The 23,383-nt window shown below is 41.8% G+C and overlaps 1 protein-coding gene across 4 annotated transcripts in view; it reads right to left on the bottom strand.

Annotated features, from left to right (window-relative positions):
- Nucleotides 1–23,383, bottom strand: part of SBNO2 (strawberry notch homolog 2) — a 193,958-nt gene that overhangs the window by 67,028 nt on the left and 103,547 nt on the right. The window contains exon 1 of one of the 4 annotated variants that reach the window (XM_031948033.1): nucleotides 6,065–7,807. The exons of 2 other annotated variants lie outside the window; for them this stretch is intronic. In XM_031948033.1, the coding sequence (XP_031803893.1) occupies nucleotides 6,065–6,124 (60 nt within the window). In that variant the 5' untranslated portion in view covers nucleotides 6,125–7,807. Of the gene's footprint in view, nucleotides 1–1,817; nucleotides 2,426–6,064; nucleotides 7,808–23,383 lie in introns of those variants that run through there. One more of the 4 variants, XM_031948035.1, reaches the window with a different exon arrangement.

Here is a 23,383-nt window from a genome sequence, read left to right on the forward strand (position 1 = left end):
TTCAAAACAGTGGACCTTACACTTTTTTAATAGTGGCCTTTTGCTTGATAGAGAAATTTCAAATCTTTCAGAATCAGAATATCAGATCCTGAATCCTAAAGACAACCAAGTCCAACTCTTAGAAGGAATCTCCCTCATGATTTATCTAACACATTTTTGTGTGTGTGTCCCCTCAGCTTAGCACAGTACCTTGGCACACAATAAATGCTTGTTGACTTGATCTGACACATTTCTGATAGAAAATCTCTAATGATAAGTACTTCACTATTCCATTTCACTATTCCAGCTCTGAATAAAACATTTTCCTTTATAATCTCCTCCCTGTGAGAACCCTCAGCCCAAAGTTCCTAATTCTAGAGCCAAGTAGACCAAAGATGGTCCTTCTTCTCTGATTTAAAGAGAACAATTGTGGCAGCTTTTTCTTATCTAAGCTAAAATACTCTCACTTTTTCAAGTGATCCATATTCTATAGTTTAAAGACCCTTTTCTAGGACTTCAGCAGACTAGAATTTGCCAAAGATTCTAACTCAATTCTCAACTTGTGGAGCTCTTCTCAAGCCCCCTACTTTTCTTTCCCTTGGGTTGAAGATGATCCTGCAGTTCTACAATGCTTAGAAAGACCATCGACCCAGCCAGATAATCTGGTAGATGAGGTCAAGTCACATTAAATACAAAAGGGCTCATCACCAAGAAGAATTCAGGGAGAACAGTTCCAGTCCCATGACCTCCTAAATCATGGAAGACCTGCAACAGGAGTTGGGAGAGATGGTAGGTATGTGGATGACTCTGAGGATGCTGAAATGTTATAGAAACTCTTCAGAGTTTATAAAGTGCTTTCAGAAAATTCAATTTGATCCTCACAAAAGCTCTGTGCCATAGGCAAGAGTAAAAGGCACCATGGTCTGGTAGAAAGTGCTGGCTAGCTCTAGAGGCCAAGATTTTGCATTCCCTCCATAGCTTCAGGCAAGCCAATCTCCTAGAAACCTCATTTTCTTCAGCTGTAAAATGAAGGCTTTGAATGAGATGCCCTCTATGTTCCTTTGCAACTTTCTAGCTATATTTTGTGTACGTAGGATTATTTGAAACAGATGAGAAAGCTAGACCTAGAGGGAAAGTGATTTATTTCAAGCCATATAACTAGTCCACTAGATCTAAGAAATGCATGGGATGATGAGTTCTCTTGATTTCTGTGTTCTCTTTTAACTATCTCAGGCAGAATCCTTACAAGTCCAAGCACAGTTGGTCCTACAAAAGTTCTGTTCTTCCAGATCTATGTGTCTCTTCCAGCTCCTGCCAAACTCAGACAATCTTTTTTAAAGAATCGGTTCAAGAGTAATACCATTAATTAAAGGAGCTTGAAAGACAAGGCGGGGGACAAATAGGGCTGGAAAGGGCAGAGCAGACTCACTGAATAGGAAGTCAGAAGTAGAGGATAGCTTAGAACACACAACATAGAACCTTAGAGACCACCTACTTCAATGACCTCGTTTTAGCAAACAGATGTAGAAACTGAGGCACCCACTGAAAGGGAAAGTGATTTGTACAGAGTTCCAAAGCAAGAGCCAGAGATAGAATCCCGGTTGTTTCCAGCCTCCATGTCATCTCACATGCAATCCTGCCTTTTCTGAAAGTTTCTAAGACTAGCAAACAGGAGTTTCAAGTGGCCACTGTACAGTGCTAAGCACAGTGGTACACACCTTCCAGGGAGCACCAGCTTTCCAGCACTGCCAAAATGCCCTGCTGGTCAATATCCTACTCCCAGAAACCAGACTCTGTTATCCAAGTCCAAGGAGAGACAGGAGCATGCACAGGATTACCTGGTTAAGTGCTGAGAACTGTAGCCAAAACTGCATTTGGGCCATGCTACACGGGCACTGGGCTCAGAGAACCCACAGGACAGGCTCCCCTTTCACAGCTGAGCAGGGGGAAAGATACAATCATGACAGCAGCAGCAACATCAGCCTTCACATGCCAAGGGCCGGGCAAGCACAGAGAGAAAACAGACCGGGAGAGAGAGGAGCCTGAGGTGGCAGCCCTGCTTGGGAGGGGACAGAGGCAAGGCTGCTCTCCCACAAGCACGGAGATTTGCATAGGCTGTTTAGTCATGAAGCCTCAGACCTTACTTCCTCTAAGACCAGGGCTGACTTTCAGGAAATGATGTGTGCTTGGTAAGTCAGTGAAATTACCGGCAGTGTGATGAGAATTACTGTATGTGGTGTAATTGAGCTGCCGAGACACTGTAAACAAAGCTGACCTCTCCAATGGGCTTTGATTTCATGTGGGACAAAAATGAAGCCTCCAACTACCTGGCCCCTGCTGGCACAGGCAGCCTTTCCCCTTCATCTTTCCCCTTCAGGTAATCAATGCCCCAGACTTTGGCCTCCAGTTTCTTCTGGGGGGGTGGGAAGGAGAGGGGGAGAGGGAAGAGAAAGAGAAAGACAGAGAGAGAGAGAGACAGAGACAGAGAGTCAGAGAGTCAGAGAGACAGAGACAGAGAGAGAGAGACAGACAGAGAAAGAGAGAGAAAGATAAAGAGAGAGACAGAGACATAGAAAGAGAGGGAGGAGACAGAAAAGAGAGAGACAGAGACATAGAAAGACACACACAGAGAGAGACAGACAGACAGAAGAGAGACAAGAGACAGAGAAAGACAGAGACAGACTGAGAAACAGAGAGACAGACCCAGAGAGACACAGAGACAGAGAGAGACAATGAAAAAGACAGAGAGGGGAAGGAGAGGGGGAGAGGGAAGAGAAAGAGAAAGAGAGAGAGAGAGAGAGAGAGAAACAGAGAGAGAGAGAGACAGACAAAAAAAGACAGAGATAAACTGAGACGGACATAGAGAGAGATACAGAGAGAAACAAAGATACACAGAAAGATGTGTGAAAGTTGGCATCTTTTTTAAAAAAATGAGACCGACAGAAGACAAATATTGAAACAAGCACTTTAAGTGACAATACTGAAGAGGATGATTCAGAAATCTCACAATCCAATTCTGACAGACACCCCTAACTTAATGCATGACCTTGAGCTAGTCACATGAATGCTGGAAAGGGACCTTAACAGCATTTTATAGCTGGGGAAAATGAGGTCCACTAGGGTAATTAAGTGTCAGAGGAGACCTGGATTCCTAACCTCTACTCCCAGTCCCCCCACCTGCCCACCCCCACTGCTCCCCAGCCTCCCCCTCCTGGCCTCAGTTTCTTTGGCTGTATGGATTAGAAGTCTTCTGGAAGGTCACTCTGACTTGAACATTCAAGGACTCAAAAGCTGCCTGCAAACCTCGGCTCGAGGGTCCCACAAGTACCACTCCTATTCTCTTAGTACCAATCCTTCTCTAACCAAACCACAAACACAGAAACAAGTCTGGCTATCTATCTAGCCTCTAAAAATCTCTGTGTAGAATGATCTCTTTAAATTCTTCCTTCAAATCAGATCACCTGTCTAATCTCCTAGGGAAGGCAGGAAGCACTTGGACTCCTCTTGAGGGAAAGCTAATTCTGAAGTTAATTTCTGGACAATTGTGATAATAAAGTCTTGGTCAAGCTTCTGCCCTTCCCAAAAAAGGGGACGTTTGTCTAATGTGAGGAACAAAGAAAGGTGTGGGCAGTAGAAGACTGGCCATATGTCTCTAAGTCTCAATCTGAATTCTGTAAATCTAAAGTCTTGGAAGTGAAGGAGATCATCTGGTCTTCTTGTTTAGTCATTTTTCAGTAGTGTCTGACTCTTCATGACCCCTTTTGAGAGTTTTCTTTGGAAAAGATAGTGGAGTGATTTACTATTTTCTTCTCCAGCTTATTTTACAGATGAGAAAACTGAGGCATTAAGTGACTTGACCAGGGTTTTACAGCTAGTAAGTATATGAGATTTGTATTCAGGTCTTCCTGACTCAAGGCCTGGTGATTTATTCAGTTCATCACCTAGCTGGTCTTACTGTCATTTAATAGAGATGGAAACTGAGGCCCAGAGAGGTAAAATAAATTGATAGTAATTCTCTTCAAATCTTAGCTAAAGTCCCATCTTCACCAAGAAACTTCTCAGGCCTCCTTAATTTTTGTGTCCTCCCCTTGAGATGATCCTTAATTTATTGTCTCTATCTTCTTTGTACATAATTGTTTGTCTTTCCCACTGCATTGTAATCACTTACAAAGCAGGTAATGTTTTTTGCCTTTCTTTGTTGCCTTTCTTTGTACCCTAGAACTCAGCACAGTGCCTGGTATATAACTAACACTATATGTTTGCTGACTGACTGAAATAGTAAAACTGGGTAATTCAAATTTAAATCTTTCACTCTTCTGTAAAATGAGCAGGCTGTACTAATACTGGTATACCATTCTTCCCCTAATAATACAATGGTACTCAGAGATGAGTCATTCTTACTTTCCTAGGGCTGGGCCCATGCAGGGACCCACCCTTAGCCATATTGTCCTACTCCAAGGAAGTTTCCAAGTAGGTAGGTGAAGGAAGGTCCTTAGAATTGTGGAGTAAAAAGAATTGGAAGAAATTTCTGAAAGCAGTTGGAATAACCCCTTTATCACATCCCCAACAAGGGAAAATCCAGTCTTGGCAAGAATACTTCCATAAATAGCTTACTGGCTATAAAATCAATACTTCCATTTTTGCACATTCAAGTTGTTAATAAGTTCTTTCCTAGGCAGTATGATGGCCCAGTAGAAAGAGCGCTGGGACCAGAGTCCAGCCTCAGACACTTAACAGCTGTGAGACTCTGGGGCAAGTTATTTAACCTGTTTGCCTTGGTTTTCTCCTATGGAAAATGGGGACAACAGCACCACCTTACTCGCAGGACTGCTGTGAGGCTCAAATGAGATATCCAAAGTGCCTGGCACAAAATAGGCATTTAATAAATGCTTATTCCTTTTTCAATTCTCCATGTTGATCTGAAAATCGACTGCTTTAGATGGGCTCAAAATTCTCCAGGTGAAACCCGAGCCAAATGACAAGAAAACTTGGCTTTGGGCAAAGAAAGCAAAGTGCAAATCAAATTTAGACTAAGGAGAAAACCTTCTTTATAACTACAAAGTGATGCCCTCATGATTTAATTTAAAGTATTTATTATGCACCTACTATGTGCACTAAGGATACAAAACTAAAGCAAGTTTCTATCCTCTAGAAGCTTCTAGGTCTACTGTGCACTGAATTCCCCAGCATAATTCCATGAAACAGGCAAGGCAAGTACATTATTATCCTCTTTTAGCAAATGACTAAAATAAGTGCAGAAAGTTATTAAGACATCTAGACCCGAAAACAAACCCAAAGGCCTTCTAGTTCAACCCTCTCATTTTACAGATGAGGAAATTGAGATCCAGGGAAGTGAAGTGACTTGCTTAGTTATTACATGGGTAAAAAGAACCAAAGGCAAGGTTTGAACTTGACACCAATGAATCCAGAACCAGTACTCTTCCCACTGTACCAGACTGTTCCTTGAGAGCCAAACCCTTCTTTCCTCCTTTGGGGAAGTCAGTACTGAGATGCAAGACCACAACCTGTAGAAGCTGACCCAAAGAGCCTCTCCTGCCTTGATAGGCAGTATCGCCTACTGCCAGGCCACTCATCCCTGCTCATGGTGAGAATGAAGCTGCCAGACTTAAATCATCAGGGCTTTTGCTCCAAGCCTAGTACCCTCAGATTGCCTCTGTAACGGATGCACACATAATGGCAAATGTTAAGCATGAAACCAAGGAATAAGCAATTAGGAAAAAAAACCCATTTGGACCCAAACTGAAGTGGGATGTGTTGCAGAATTCTCAAGTCAGGAAATCTGTTGGGTCAGCTTTGTGGAGGCCCCCTGGGATTGGCCAGGACAGCCAGAGCTGGTGGAACAAAGACCACCTTGCAAAAGTCCCCTAAAGTACCATCCAGGAAACTTTTGTCAAACTTCCTTTCCCTGCACCAAAAGCTATCCATCCCATGAAACACAGCCCCACTAAACGTGGAGCAGTTTTTATGGAATGGTCCAACATGGGCTGTCCTCGCTTCTCCTTTATATTCTTGTGAGCAAGAGCAGTGGGCTCAGAACTAGGGCTCAGGGAGGTCACCACATTACCTTGGTCCAAGCTGTGAAAGCTGCAAGCAGACTGTGGGTTACCCTCCTCTCCATTCCCATCACTCCATAAAGCTCTGAAGAGGAGAAACAGTCAGAAAGAATAAAGCTCTGCAGGTTCAAGCTCAATGCCAGGCCGGGGCCTGCCCTGCAACTCTGCTACAGCTGCTGCTCCTGCGGTAGCCAATAAAGGGGTAGCAAAGGGGAAGAAAAAAAAAAAAAACCCTTGATTTTTTTCTTCCTCTGGCAAGCTGCCACGAGAGACGTCTGTCTTCCCGTCAAGAGGGCTGGCCATCCGAGAACTCAAGGAGGCCAGCTGTCACCGTGGCTTCTGTCTGGGGGATGGGAGGGAGTCCTCCTCCTCCTCCTCCCCAGGCCTCCGGGGACAACTAATAGAGACTTCTTGGACCACAAAGACCACGGCTGCTCTGATCCCTGTTCTCAGGATCCTTTTCCTAACAGAATCACACAATTCTGGAATTGGAAGGGATCTCAGAACCCATCTAGTTCAATCCAAGTCTAAAAAGAAGCCCCTCCACAAGAGAGTTGACAAACATCCAGCCAGTTTTTGCCTGAGGGTCTCCAGGAAGTGCCCAACGAGGCTAGGGATCCCCAGACTACTTACTGACAACAGGGTCCAGAGTACTGTGTCCCAGATAAATAAATGACTTAAAGGAGTAGGAAGCCCTTCAGTGATTTCTTATCTCAAGTGAAGATAATCTTCCTAATTATTTGAGGCTGGTGTTTGGGAACGTGCTCTACTTAGGCAACCTTTGGCAGTTTGGCACAGAAAGAACACTGGTCCCGGAGTCAAGATCCCTGCATTTGGGCTTGGCACCGGCATTCACCAGCTGTGTGACCTCCTAGAATGAGGCACTTAACAGCGAAGATGCTACTTCATTCATAAGATGAATAAATAAAATAATGCTTAACTTCCTCCCTTAAAAGATGGATGTGAGGAAAGCACTTTGTAAACATGGAAGCTCTGTGGGAATGGTTTTGTATTTTTAGCTGCTAGTCCAAGGTCTTTTATCCTCCCCTCCTCAAGTCTAAGAATGGTTGAGTACCACGGCCCTCATGTTCTTAAGTTACAAATAAACACAAGACAGTCAGGAATCAACCTCGTTTTTTTTTTTTTTTTAAAAAGTAATGAAATGGGCATGGGTATGAAACTCCACTGTAATAGAATGAAAATCTTTTAAAATGAGAGGGTAGAAGAAGTCTTGACTTTGGGCTCCCTCACATAGGCCAGGGAAGGGAAGTGACTTAAGCAGTTTCAGAAGTTAAGGGCAGATCAGGGATCATTTCTGAGAAAGCTTTCCTGTATTTAGTAATCATCCTCAGGACTGGGAAGTCTTTCCTTAAAACCAGTTGAAATCTCTTCCCTTACAACAAAATTCCTTATCTTCTCATAGACTCAGGAAACTAATAGTTAAATTAAAAGTTAATCAGAGGAAGTTTCTCACTGGAAATTCATTCTACATTTGAGACCATACTCTGGGAGAGGAAAATCAGGACTATGAAGGGATTCAGGATGTTGGCTGTAGAGGAGATTTAATCATCGCCTTTTAGAATCTGAAAAGCTTTTCATGGTTAAGAAATGTAATTAGCTTTGTTCTGTCTGGCCAGATAGTAGTAGTACTAGTAGTGGTAACTAACATTTATATAGTGCTTACTATTTGCCTGATACTGTGCTGAGAACTTTACAAATTATTTATATTTATATTACCTGATCCTCACAACAACTCTGGAAGATAGATGTTATTATTATCCTTATTTTACAAATGAGAAAACTGAGGCAGAATTAAGTGATTTACCTAGGATCACATAGCTAATAAGCTAGTGAGAGACTACACGTGAACTTGTATTTCCTGACATCAGGCTCCACCGGCCTCTATTCAACGAACATTAAATGTCTAATGTGTACCAGGCATGGTGCTAGGAGCCCGAGTCACAAAAACATGAGTAAAAACAGTCTCCAATGTCCAAGAGCTTGCATTCTATACATGAAAGAGGTAAAGTCACACACAAGTATAACTGATGGAGGTGAGAAAACCTAACTATTATGAAGACCCATTTGGAATCACACCCCAAAGACATTAGAGTATAAGCACCACTAAGTAGATACTCCAAGGAGGTAAAAAATCACTAAGTACAAAAAATACTTATAGAAAGATAGTTTGTAGAAACAAACAAACAAACAAAAAATGGAAACAAAGTAAAAGTCTATTGATTGGAGAATGGCTGAACAATTTAGGGTAAAAAAAATATGCTCGAATATCGATGTCTAGTGTCTAGGGTCTAATAAATGTTTACTGACTGACCATGGTAGATTCAGAGAAACTTGGCAAGAGTTATATGAACTGAAACAGAGTAAAATGGGCAGAATTAGTACAACAATTTACATGGTGAAATTAATAGGTAAAGACCTCAATAACTAATCAAAGCAGTGACCAATCAGACATTTAAAAGACTAACAATAAAGCATGCAGAAGTGTGAAACTAGAGGGATGTAATGAGATGCGATCTTTATATATTACTTTTATTTTTGACTTTTCTACACTCACTTGTTAGAAGGAAGCATTAGTTGGGAAAAGTAGAATTAGTTTATTGTGAGAGAGAGGGATGCAATTACATTTTATCTTATTTTGTTTATCTCATTAAACATTTCCCAACTGCATATAACATTTTCTGAATAATCTTTTTTTCTCCCCTTTTTCTGAATTTCTAGTTCTAGAACCTCACTCCTGGAGAAGATAAGCACTTTGATTTAGATTATACATGTGAAGTCATATCAAATATATTTCTATATTCTAAAATATTCTAAAAAACAGAGAGAACACTTATAAGACATTTTTAAAATACAAGAAAAAAAAAAGAAATTCAGAAAGTAGCACAAAAGGAGTAATTTTGTAATTACTTTGTTTAATTTAATACACCTTTTAAAAAGTCACATAAGAAATTCAAAGTTTTGGAACTATCATCTTTACTATTTTTTCTGCATCCTAATATTTATTTCTGTTGATGATTGTGTAGGTTAAAAAAATTTTTTTTTTAAATTATAAGGAGCTGATTTCAGCTAAAAATTAAGGAAAAAATCCTAATAACTGGGGTTCCAAAATATGGATCAGGTTATCTCAACTCCATCCCTTTCACCAAGAACATCTGAGAGCAGATGGAAGATCACTCCTAGGAGGACTTTAGTAAAGGGTCTGGTTGTGGTAATGCACTGGATCAGAAATTCTCTGATCTCAAAGTCCTGTTTAACTAGGATTCTGTGACTCCAGAAAAACCCTGGCAAGTGAAATACCCCCTGGGTCGAGTATATAATTCAAACCTTTGGGAGGGACAGTTTTGTGCCCATGGCAGAGCATCACTGAAACTGATTATTGGACTTAGGAGTCAGAAGCTTTGGGTTCAAATCCCAGGACTCCAACTGACTACTTGTGTAATTATGAGCAAGTCATTGTACTTTTGTACTTTTTTATCCTTAGCTTCCTCATCAATAAAATGAGGGTAATAAGGCTACTACCTTACAGAATTGTGAAAAACAACTGAAATAAGTTAAAAAACAAACAAGCAAACCTTATAACTGTTCTATAAACTTGGAAGTCAGTTGTTATTAGCTGTTGGGTAATTGTGGACAAATCATCTCACCTCTCTGAACTTATTTCCCACCGTATAAAAACAGAGATAACACATTCATGACCTAATTCCTCAGAGGTATTTGGAGGGAAGGGCTTTTGCAAACCTTAAAAAGCTATAGAAAGAGGAATTTATTTTTTATTGTTGCTACTGTCATTTTTCTCAACCTTTTGGAAAATTTTAAATCTTTTTAAATTTTAAAAAATGTTTCAAAAATTTTAATATTTTTAAATTTTCAAAAATCTTTTAATTTTAAAAAATTCAATATTTTTCTCATTTTTTTTTTTAATTTCAGATAGTAATAGTTTGGAACAAGTCACTTTCCTGTTAATAATCCTTTCTATTACAGTCCAGAGAGCTATTGCATAATTGAGAAAATAGCTGCTTCCTGAAGTTGAGTAAAGAATTAGCTCACTAGCTCATCTGCTGAAGGCTTCTTCAAGGAAGCCAAAAGGCCTGAGCAAGGATAATACAAGTCTCTAGGCCTGTTCTCAGTAATTTTCATCTCCTTAATCATGTCTCTATATAAGGAAAGCTTTTTATTCCATGTAAAGTGAAGATTATGAGCATATGGGATGGCACCATCTATCAAAATGTTATTCTTAGGCTTTTATTAATCAAAGTGACATCCAGGTGTCTGGGAAAGTTTACTTGGTTAAATTCATGGGAATGTTGCCTATGGAGGGCTGGTTATCTCAGATATTTTAAGGTCTCTATATGTAAAATGAGGATTTGCCATGTGTCAGTTCCTAGAAGATGAATATTTTGATGTTGGTCAATCTAACATTTATTAAAAATCTACAGTGTGCTGGGCACTGTACTAAGCACTGACACAAAGAAAGGCAAAAAACCACATCTGTCCTCAAAAAATCCAATGAAGGGGACTACAGGCAAACAACTCCATGAATAAGATATGTATATATGATAAACTGGGGGAAATCTGGGAGGGAAAGCACTAAGATTAAGGATGATAGGGAAAGTCTTCGTGCAGAAGCTGACGATAGCTGAGATTTTCAGGAAGCCAGGAAACTGGGAGGTAGAGAAGAGGAAAAGGGGATGGAGAGAATTTCAGGCACAGACAAGGACAGTCAAAGAAAATGCTCTGCCTAAGATAAGGAGGTCAGTACCTGGATTGCAGAGCACTAACAGAACACACCTTGCGAGGCCTGTAGTAGGGCCTGAACTTTGGCAGGATACGGTGACAGATATGTTGCTCTTACTCTTGCTTGTATAATCTATGTTCCTCACTAGGGGCTGAGTTCCTTATGACAAATCTGCATGGTGTGATCATTTTTTTGATGCTTCCTGGTCAATGTACAGTTGGCTCAAGTCATAGGCATGCAGCTCGCGGCAGGATTTTAGACTCTACTCTTGGATCTTAGTGGCTTCACAGGCACCACTAAGAGGAAAGTCATTTAGTACACTTAACCAATCCAAGGGCACAGACCTGTTTTTACCACCGGTCCAGGAAGACTCCATCTTCATGAGCCTCATGACATACAGCCTCAGACAATGACTAGTTATTTGACGCAGGGAAGGTCACTTGACTCTGTTTGTCTCAGTTTTCTCATCTGTAAAATGAGCTGGAAAAGGAAATGGCAGACCACTCCAGCATCTCTGCCAAGAAAACCCCAAAGGAGGTCACAAAGTTTCATGAGTGAAACAAGTGAATATACAACAACAGTAACAATGTGAAATGATGCCTGCTTATTCAAAAAAGTATTTCACCATTTTTTTTAACCTTTCTATCGCGCTCTATGCACATTTATCAATCTTCCTCCTTTTCAGTAAAAAATTATTCATCTTTCTGTCAGGAGGATGAGCACTATGTTCTGTTAATATTGTAAAGCTTTTTATTAAGTTACTTTCCAAATTTTTTACAATTCATTTTATAGTTCCAAAGAGACAGAATAAACCTGGTATTGTACAAATTTTGTTTCTTCTTCTTACTGCTATCATCATTATTACTATTATGCTACCTGGAAGAACAAGACAGAGATAACTTGTCAATGATTTCAACCAAATCTAGTCCCCATTTATGGAGGCCAAAGACAGCTGGCACTTAACCCTGCCCTCTTCATTCCATTACCTTACTTCCTTGAAAATATCGCAGCAGTGCTCTTATGCCCTTCCTAAGAGAAGTTTTCCATCCTGTCTCATGATATGGTGAGAGGCAGCAAAGCAATAAGCAGCCTAAGCTGAAAAGTGAAGTTCTGTCAGGGCTGGAGAAGAAAAAACAAGATGGGTCTAAATTCCACAACAGTGGCCTCCATGTGAATACTCTGGAGAATCTTGGTCTTAGCTGTGTGGGCATTCCCTCTGAGGCAGAGAGGACCTCAGCCAGGGTGACATTGTCCACCTCCTGTCAGTCCTCCTATGGGGGTACCTGTTATGTTGGGTGTTTTTTTCTGAAGCTGATACAATCACAAAATAACCAACAGAAAGCGCGCACACACACACACACACACACACACACACACACACACACACACACACGAGTTCTCTGGGATTGGCCCCTGTCCTTTTCCAGTCTGGTGCCTCATAAAGACATATTGTATGGCCATTGCTTGGGCATGATCCTTGGTTGGCAGCATGTGGTATACATTTTATGACCATAGTACTTCTCCACTGTCCTTCAGGACAACTTGAAATTTTTTTTTTTTTTTGGGGGGGGGAGAAGGGGAGAGACCAAGGCAACTGAGGTTGGGTGGCTTTCCTAGTATATGTTAACTGTCTAAGGCTATTTTTGAACGCAGGCCCTCTGGCTCCAGGGCCAGCACTCTATCCACTGTGCCACCTCGCCGCCCATTTAACAATCTTATCTTGAGTCTCTTATAATTGATCTTTTTTGCCCTCAATTTTAATTTTTCAGAGATTGTGGTAGTCTGTGATTCCCAGACCCAGAGCTTCCCTGGAAGAATGCTGGTATCATTAAGCTGGGACTTATATTGCAGGAATTACTGAAGGCATTATACAGTTTCCCAAGTTAAATCCAGTTCCTTCTTTCCTTTATTCCATTCTGGATCCAGCCTGTTACCCATCCACAGTGTCTGTTCAAGAAATAGATTGGCAACCCCCACACCCGATCCAAGAGTGCCTTTCACCTGCACATCACATTCTGGACAATGGTAGTCTTCGACAGAACCATGCAAGCTCCTGGAGGACAAAGACCACTTTGTTTCTGCTTTTGAATCCCAAGCAAAGTTCTGGCAGAGAATAAATGATGACTGAATGAATGAATGAACTCCCCAGTTCCAACGGGGCAAGGTGATGAAGAGCTGTAACAGCCCAAGTAAGTACTTCACTGATCCATGAAATTTTTAAGAAATTAAAAGACCAAAAGGAAAGGTCTTCAGTGTGGCTCATTTATGGAAAGATATGGCCAAGAATCACATGGATAAAAAAGCATAGGTAGATGACCACCAGCATCAGTAATACCCACACGAATGAAATCACAGATCTACCAAAACAAATTTTTGCAATTTGGGGAGGGGGGGAAGCACTAGGGTAATATCTAGAAATTTGTTTGCATTCTCCCCTCTCTCAAATAGACCTCATTTGAAGGATAAAGGCTCTGCTTCCTATGTGGGTCGGAGCCCACTTAGAATAACTACAATTGCCACATGCAGTTTCTGCTATGAACTCCAATGTAACCTCCTATTCAGCAAAACATTTTATTTAAAAAAAGATAAACGTATTTCCTGAAGGTAGGGAAAATAAAAAAATAGATTGTACTGGTGTGCTCCTCTGATGTTTCACTGTAGTAGGGAGGTGACCCTAGGTCCTTGAAGGTCAGTCAAGGAATAGACAAGTTCTTCCAGATTCTACCACGCCAGAGCAGTGAGGATTCTAGGACTGAGAGCAAGGAGGGCAAAAGGACAGCCAGGACAAAGGTATAGAGACAGGATATTGGAGCACTGTGAGGGAGAAAGAGACAGAAGGCACTGGGCGCAATCAAAATTGTGTGGCAGAGGAAGTAACGTCCAGTGAAAAATTAGGTGGCTGGCATTAGGCTGTGAGGAGTTTTAAAAGATAAACAGAGAAATTCACATGTGATCTTAAGGTTTTACAAATGAGACCATTTTCAAGTGCAATGATGCCAACATAAAGCATCACAATCATACAAAGGGGAACAAGAACTTATCTCATCCTAAGAAGCAGCCACACTTTTCAAACTAAAGCAACTAACCACCTCACCTTTGCTTAAATACACCCAGAGAGTAGGAGCTCATTTTCTTCCCCACTGATTTTTTTCCTTGTAATTTCCCCACATTTCTCCAACTCCTGCATGGAAGGCAGTCTGGAGCAGCCAAAGGTAGGGATAAAGGGGATGGACCTGAGAATGCTTGAATTGAGTTTGAAGCCGCGTCAGAGGCATCTGATCCAACCTCCCACCCCATGAAGGAATCCCTGGCACAGGGCTCTAGTTTCTACAGAGCAACTGACATCTATTACTCATCTGAGCTTTGCACCAACTCTATAAGACAAACACTGTATGTAATTGTCTCAAAATCTTCCCCCGCCACACAAATCTATCCTGAGACTGAATTTGCACCCAGGCCTAGCTGACTCCAACGTGGGCACTCTGAACTGCTTCTTCCAGTTTCTCAAATCTACAGGCTCCCTTACCCAGCAACAACATCCTTGAGGTAGGGAATATGTTTATGTCGCCCACTTTACAACTGGGGAAACTAAGGCCCAAAGTCAAACAAATAGCTTACATCAGAGCTGGAACTCAAATTCTTGTCTCCTAACCTTAAGACCAATGCTTTTGATGCCATAAAGAAATGTCTTTCCTCTTCTCACTACAGGGTTGAAAGAGCCAGGATTTCTCCACCTTCCCAATATTTGATCCAGTGTCCACAGCCCCATGGCCCCTTCTTACCCTATACTTTACCATGCCATCTGATGATAAGCATCAATGAGTCCAGCAAGACGGTTCCAGCAATGGTTAAATGTGTTGACTTTTATCCCTCCCACCATTTGCCAGCATTGCCAAGCTCCATGTGCCCTAAACTGAGCAAAGCTACCCCCTCCCTGCTACTCCCTTCCGTCTCCGAATCTGGAGTTCCAGTGCTCGAAGCAGAAATTCCCTGAGCTTGCCTAAAGCAAAGGAATCAAAGACTCTCAAGAATGAAAGGAGAACTCAGAGATGATTTTTTATTTAAAGAGGAAGAGCTAGATTCAATTCTGGACTTTGACTACTAGATGTATTACTACCGGTCAATTAGAGTCATTTTCCTCTCCTATAAAATAATATCTGGACAGACTACCTAGTTACCTCATAGGGTTATTAAGGATCAAGTTAAGAAGTATATAGAAAGCACTTTTGTAAACCATATAAAGAGGGAGAAATATCCAACAACATTATTGTTATTCAGATTTACCCAAATTCAATCGACTAACTAACTGAGGAAGAGACTAAAAAGGTAAGTCCTAACTTTAACCTTCCCAATTTTCCTAACTTTACGTTTTTCAATTATTTCCCATTTATCCTGTAGAGAACTTCTTTGCCCATATTCTTTTTGCTTGTTGTCTTCCTCATTAGACTGTGAGCCTCTTGAGCACAGGGACTGTCTTTTGCTTCTATTTTTAACCCCACAGTTTAATACAGTGCCTGGCAGATAGCAGGTGCTTTTACTAACTGATCAACTAATATCAAAATTGAAAGGGACCCCTGCCATGATGTAACTAAATAAAAATTCCTTTCAAAGATCCTTAAAAAGAAGTTCTTTAGCCTTTGCTAAAAGACTTCCTGTGAAGGACAGCCCATTACTTTGCAGGGAATCCATTTCACATGTCAATAGCTTCTGATTATTAGAGAAGGTCTTCCTTAAAATAAACTAGTTGGCCTCTGGCACATAGTAGGTGCTATATAAATGCTTATTACTTGTTTCATTCCAACCAGCCCCATACACTCACACTTCTGCCTGCCATTTCTGCCCTCTAAAGCCAACAAAACAAGTCTCTTCACTCTAGAGTCAATGTTTTCCAGACTCCTCCTATCGTGGTGTGTTCTACTGATCACAGTCACTGATTACAGATAAGTAAATGAGTAGCAATTATAGGAAGAAGGGACAGAAAAACTGGAGGAAATCACCGAGGAAGTGCACCTGAGATGATCCTTGGAGTTAAGTAAGCTAAGGTGAGGAAGAAGTATAATCAAAGCACAGAGGACAGTTTATGCAGAAGCACAGAAATGAGTGACAGAATGTAGCCTTTAGTCACTTAGTCAACAAGTATTTATTAAGTATTTACTATGTGCCAGGTACTATATTAGGGCAAAAACAGTTCTATTCTCAAGGAGTTTCCTTTCTAAGTGGGAGGATATAAAAAAATTACACGCAAATATATATAGTATACATGAGAGAGAATCTCAGAACTAAGACCTTAGCATTAAGGGGGAATCTGCAACAGCCTCTAGCAGAAAGTGAAATTTTAGCGAAGCCTTGAAGAAGACAGGAAGAACAAGAGGCAGAGCTGAGGAAGAAGAGAATTCCAGGTCCAGAGAAGAGCTGGTAAAAATTCCCCTGACTCAAGAGATGGAGTGTTACATGTGGGGAGAAGGCCAGTGTCTCTAGACCTTCAAGCATATGTGCAAGGGAAGAGGTAGGAAGGTTGGTTGATGAGGGATATTAAAAGGCAAATTGGGAAAGAGTTAGTGGAACCACATGAAATGAGTTCAGAAAGTACAGTGGGGTCAAGCTATGGTAGCCCATGCCTATGTAGCTAAGAAATTTGTATCCTAGTCTAGAGAATAATGGTCCACTGATTATTTTTGAGTTAGGGATGGAAAATGATCACCTCTATAGGAGACCTCTGAAATGACTCCCACTCTCAATAGGAGCTATGGGGAAGAGAGTTAAATCTATGTAGGAAACAAAAAGGAAAACAGAAAGGAAAGGCCATAGATGCAAGGGATGACAGACAGACAGTCTTTTTCATTAAAGTTGAAAGATCTCTGATCTAAGATGTGGATGTAGGCTAGCATTCCCCCTAACCCAGCAGAAGCAAGTATATTTGGCCTTGGAACAACAGCCCTAGGCTAAAAAGCAGAGCAAAAACAATCTTTGAAAGCTGAAGCCATTTTCATTGCAATTACATAATTCAGCTGGCTGTATTTTCACAAGGCTGTGAACCTACAAGTAAACAGCCCAAGCCTGTTTGCATTCCAGGTTGGGCTTTTAAAAATTATTATTATCATTATTCCCTCAGGGGGATTCATGGACATTTCACACAATGTGACTGCCACAATCAGATTCAAGCCACATCATCCACTCCAATTAGTTTGAGAAAAAAGGGGGTTAATTACAATCATCAAAACCCAAAAGTGGGGCACAGCAAGGATGGAGAGGGAATGGAAAAGGGAAGGAGCAATGATAGCTTGGGAGGCAGGTCTAGACTCTACATTTGGGTCAGCCACTAACTCACTACGTGCCTTTCAGTACCAAGTCCCACATATCCTTTCCATTTATACTCTCAGTTTAGTCCAAGTTCAAGTCCTTGTCTTAAAGACCCTTGACTGGGTTTCACTAACAGTGTCAAAGGGAGAAGAGATAATCCTTCCCATCTCCACCAGTTAGAGGTGACCAGCTGTCCCACAAATCTCCATCCTCCATCCTTCTAAGACATTCCCAACAACTGAGATTTCATTTCTCAACTAGAGGCGAAGTAAGCAAGAGGAGTTCAAGAAGGGGTCAGGTGCCTAGTGGAATGTATTCTTGCTGCCAGGGGACAAGCCTGCTAGCCTGGCAGCATCTTTATTTGTTTCAATTCTTCAGGCCTTCTTGGGGAACTGTCAGGAAAGAAAGTGGGCCCAACCAGAGAGAAGACCTGTATAAGATGATTCCATGGCAAGTTATCCACCCACTGGCAGAGTGGGTCACTGCCACAGTTCCTGATATCGCTCCATGGAGGATTCATGCCTAATTCTTCCCTATGCCAGGGATGAGGAGCTCTTAATCCAAGGAGGCAGCTCCTCCCTGCTTTGGACGGCCTTCCCAGGAGGTCATGGGAGTGCAAGTTAAAGGAAATAGGTTAAAATTGTAGCCCTGCTACTTCATGATACGTCACTTTGGCCAAGTCACTGACCTTGATGAGAATCAGCTCTGCTATAAGATGATGGGAACAGAAGAGGATCACAAATCTTGAGCTGGAGGAACCCCTGAAGCCATCTAGAATAACCCTGACGTTTCAGAGAAACAAACCCAAGTTCCACGAGGCTATAGTGGCCCTTGGTCATGCAGTGGAACTAAAAGCTGGGCACACGCTTGGCCTTAGGGCCAGCATTCCTTTGGCTGCACCAGGCTGCTCGCCTTAGATGAGAGTCGGCTTTGACAACATCCACTGGGTGACCTGCAAACTCATGGTTCCAGATCCAATCCAACCAGCATTTGTTAAGTAGTTGGGCCCCGGCAAGAGCAAGAGGAAAGACAGACCTTGCCTTCAGAGAGACCTTGGGAAGGGCCTGATTGCTCCTCTGCCAAAGGAAGGGTTTGGACCTGACAAGCTCTCGAGGTCTCGCCAGCTGGACCATGACATGAGTACGTCTGTTTGGTGCAGCACGTAATTCAGGGTGAGCAAGGGAGGAAGGTGGCCAGAAGTCACTTGGGGGAGAGCAGAAAGGCTGACCACAGGCTCTGTAGGCATCTGAAGATCTGAAACCCACTTCTTTTCTACCACCGATCATGTCCAGCTCAACCTCTGGGGGACCAAGTGATTAAGGCACAGCTCGCTATCAAAACATATTAATGTACAGCACACTATGCAAGAAAGCAAGCTATGGGTCCAGTTTGGGGGGCTCGTTCTCTGGGGAGCGTGTCTGCTCTGCATCTGCAGGAGGCCGGGCCTCTTCTCCCAGCTGCGTGCTCTGTGGCTCTGGACACCCCGTGTGGCCACCACCAACTCCAGCCTGGTTTTTGTCCCAGAACTTCCAGCACCAGCAGTGCCCAGAGCACAGGACGCACTCACTGGGGTTTGCCGAATTGAACCGAATCTTTTAAAGCTTCCCTAAGACACATCACCTATGCATTCCCTCAACAGTATTTATCACCAGCATCTCTGGTCAGATACTCACCCTCGTCGCCGCTGGCAAATCCAGAACAAGGGCTCACTCACTTCTGGCCTTCAGGAAGCTCACGGTTTAAGTACAACTGAAGTTGTCCTTGGGCACCAACGTAAGGAAACACGTCTTAGTTCCTTTGATTGGGGGCTGAAAGGAAGGGTGGCTGTAACTGCCCCAGACCCTTCAGCCCACAACATGCCTCCTTTTTCCCTCATCTGGGGCAGATGCAGCTGCTCTCCATCCCTGAAGAGTCTCCAAGTGCTCCCTACAGATAGCCCCTAAAGGAGACGTGACAAGCCCAGGGTCACACAAACACGACAAGGGGGAGGAATGACTGGAACTCAAGCCTTCCTGACTTCAGAACCATCTTGCTGGCCCCTATTCCATACTGCTCTTTCTATCTAGGGTCAGGCAGCTGGTAAATGGCAAGATTTGAACCCAGGCTTTCTGACTTGCCAATACAATGGTAAGTAGAAGGAATGGAAGATGTTGATCCTAGAGAAGGGTAAGGGGAGACCAATCCCTGGGTTCCAATTTTCACACAGAGGAGGAATTCTACTTGATTGACCTGGCTTCAAAGGACAGAGCTAAAAGGGAGGGCTAGGTGACTCAAGGAGACAAAACTAGACTTTATGGGAAAAACAAGAGCCCTACCCCAAATGGGCAGGGACTCCTCCTCCTCCTCAGAGGTCCACACAAAGGCCAGAGGAGTTGGGAGATAGGAGGGAGACCACAGAGAAGCCTCCAGCTCAGCCACGGGACAGGCCAGATGGTTTCCTCATCGAGAATCTGCAGTGCCAAAGCCAGTTCTCTTAGTATAATATTAATAAGGCTGCCTCTTGAAGCCAAAATTTGCTTTCCATGCAGACACTTCCCTCGAGGGATGATTCTTTTCTGCCTGTCATTTAGGGCAAACCTCAGGCCTAGAGTGGGGCCCAGAGTCCAGAAAAAGCTACTTTAAAAAGAGATGCCAATTTAGTGATCTGGTTACAAATGGATTTCAACTGATATGTGTGACCCCTCAGACCTTGGGGGCTCAGAACAGCCTCAGAAAATGACTGCTTCCAGGAAGCCCTTTGATTCATACAATTGCAGGGCCAGGAGAGTCTGCAAACAAATCCATTGATTTGCTTCAAGTTGCAATGATTCCAAAGAAGAGAAGGGAGGAATGAGACGAGGGAAAAGTAGGTATTTTTGAGCCTTTGGCTAAGGCACAATGGCATATTACCAAGATAACAAGTATTGGAATTAGAAGGACCCAAGTTCAAATCCTAGCCTACCCATTAATATCTGTTTAAGCCGGGATAAGTCACTTTCACCTGTCTGGGTCCCACTTTCCTTGTCCATAAGATGAATAAACTATGGCAGATGATCCCTAAGAAGTCTGCCAGCTCTAAAGTCTCATAGGTATCCCTCTATTTTTAAAGGCAATACAGCAAACTGAAATACAGCAATTAGTGAACAACATTGGATCAATTTCATTTATGAACAAACACTTATTAAGCCCCATATCACCTGGTGATAGAGAAAAATAAAAAATGATAGTACCCACCTTCAAGATACTTACAATCTGCTAAGAGGGAAATGACAGGTACAAAAAATAATTAAGACACAAGACAGAAGATGATAGAGGCAAAGGAGAGAGCCACTTAAAATTCAGTGGAATTCTTAAAAGGAGAATTATAAATGATGAATAAAAACATGAAAGAATGCTCCACATCACTAAAAAGAGAAACACATCAAAACAATCTTGAGATTTTATCTCATGCTCTGCAAATTGAAAAAGAGATGAAAGATAGGAACAGTAAATGCTGAAGGGGTTGTGAGAATATAAGCACACTAGTGCATTGCTGGTGGAACTGTGAACCAGTACAACCATTCTACAGATTATAAACTATATTCTTTGACCTAGAGACTCCACTGTTAGTTTTATGCCTTGAGGAGACTAAGGACAAAAAGAAAGTCCCCATATAAACCAAAATTTTTATCAAAACGTTTATCTTTTTTTTTATCATAGCAAATAATAGGAAACCAAATAGATCCCCATCAAATGACAAGTGGCTAAATAAACTATGATATAAGAATGTAATGGGACATTCCTGTGCTGTAAAAAACGATGAATAAGATAAAAGAGCATATAAAAAGAACTACATGAAATAATGCAGAATGAAGCAAGAAGTATCAATAAAATTATATATGCAAAGAATACAACTAAAAGGAAAAACAACCAAAAAAATCAGAAGCTAATGTTGCAAAATTATAAAGAAGGATAGCTCCACGTACCTAGACAGAGAGAGATAGCAGAGTGGGTAAAAGCATTGTTGTTGTTTTTGTTGTTTGTTCTTCATTCTCCAAGAAGATAATGACATCAGGAAGATGATGTCATGACTTGAAAGTGAGTTGAATTTAAGTGAGGGAGGGCTGTGTAAGGTCACTTGTCTCACTTTCTCCTACGGAGTCATCTGGGTCCAGCGGCCAGATATAGATCAGGATGAGTCGAGACGGCCCTGGATACAGGGGGATACTTTAGCCTTTTAAAATTTAGGTCTTTAACAGGTTTCAGAGTGACAGAGGCAACACCTATTCAGTGATACAGGCTAGGTAAGAAATAAAGCAAAGAATGGCCTCTTTGACCTAATTTAAAAAAAAAAAAAATCAGTCTTAGAAGGGAAAACCCTCAGGGTTTTTGGCCCAAAGAGAAGCAACTGCTATCTACATTCATTCTGAGCCAATCAGGGCCCAAACAATGACCAAGTGAGGCAACAGGGTAAAACATAAAGCCTGAAGAAACTCCCGAGTTCAAATCAGACATTGACCAGATTTATGCCTGACATAAGTCATTTAGCCTCTATCAGTCTCAGTTTTTTCAATTGTAAGAAGGAAATAATAACTGCCCAGGGTGAGCATCAAGTGAAATAATATTTATAAAAGGCACTTAGCACAGTTCCCATCACATAGCAGGCACTTAATAAATATTTGTTTGCCCCTTCCCCACCCCACCCCCCAAAAAAAGAAGAGACAGGAGAAGAAACACTGATTCCATCCCTTCACAGAGGCAGAAGACCTTATGCATTTTTTCAGTCTTTCCCCACCCCTGATTATTTTTCCCATGAGGAGAACAGTGAGGAGAACAGTCTTTAAAAATATTATTTGCTATATGAGATGACTGGGGGGAAGGGGAATAAAAAAAATAAGAGACATCAACAAAAAATTAACATATTTCTTTAAAGTGCTATGGGAAAATTAGAGGAGGGAGAGATTGAGTGACAAAAAGCAAGACCACTGACTTTTGTTTTAATCCCAGCTGTCCTACTTTAGGCAGCCCAGTACAGATTCCTAACCTTCTCTACCTTTTAGCTTCATTTATAAAATATGGGGTTTGGATCTCTATGAGACTATTTCCATCTCCAAATTAAGGGGGAAAATAAGGAAAGATTTCCTGCAGAATGAGCCGTCCGGGTGGGATTCTCAAAGAAAGACTGTTGCTGACAACTTTAGTATTTGCATCTGCAGCGCCTAAGATAGTGCCCGACACCTAATAGGTATTTTAAAAAATACTTGCTGATTGAGAACTTCAATAGGTGGAGAGAAGGAAGAAAAGCAAGGCCTAATTAAATTAATTAATTTGAACTGCATTTATTACCTCTCTAAATTCTATCAATTTATAACCCTATACATGTTTAATGAATTGAATTACATGATGCTGAGCACAGCTTCATCACTAAAAAAGTGGGAAATCAGTCTAGGACTTGCCTTGGAAAACAAGCTAAGGGGGATGGTGAGGCAGAAGAAGACTCAGGAGCCTAGGGAAACAGGAATCATGAAGGTCTGGCACTGTCAAAGTATGCTGTGTGAAGTTGGGCAAGTCATTCCCTCCTGCTGAGCCTATTCCCACATGTGTAAAATGATCAATAAGGTCACTTCTAGCTCCAACATTCTGTGTTTTATGAGAGGTAATTCAGTATAGTAGCTGGTTCTGCACCTAGAGGCATCTTTCTAGCTTCTAGGCAAATCTCTTACTACTCTTGTCCTCATCTGTATCGTGAGGATAAAATAATACCCACCTCCCAAGGATTACATATGGAAAGTGTTTGGGGGGAAAGTGTTATATAAATGTTTCCTGTTGCTATGTTCTGTTCAGCTCTGAGATTATGATTAAACATAATTTTTGGTACTACCAAGAAGACCAGTACTGTTGAGCCATGTCTGGTTCACCTGCTGTCCTAGAGGTATCTATGTGATGTCAAGAGTAAGGGGCAGAGAGCCAGGCTGCCCTGCCCATCAGCAGATTCTGCTGCTACTGAAAGACTTCTGACACTTCTTTCCTCCTTCAGAACTCGGTTTTTCAACAAGCACTGACTTCACAGCTCCTCTGGACTTGTATGGAGAGAAATCAAACCTATTTGTACCCAGGGGGTTGAAAATCCAGTTGGAGTGAGAGCACAAAGTAACTAGTCAAACATATAAATTTAAAGAAAATTGGAATGTCCCAAGCTTATATGCTCCTCCTCCACAACTTCAAGACATTTGGGGAATTTGCAAACTCTTGCTGAAGTTTAATGGCACCAACCATTCCAGAATTTACACAGCTGATTAGGGGAGTGCACATAAAC

The sequence above is a fragment of the Sarcophilus harrisii genome, chromosome 1 (genome assembly GCF_902635505.1).
Source record: "Sarcophilus harrisii chromosome 1, mSarHar1.11, whole genome shotgun sequence".
NCBI lineage: Eukaryota > Metazoa > Chordata > Mammalia > Dasyuromorphia > Dasyuridae > Sarcophilus > Sarcophilus harrisii.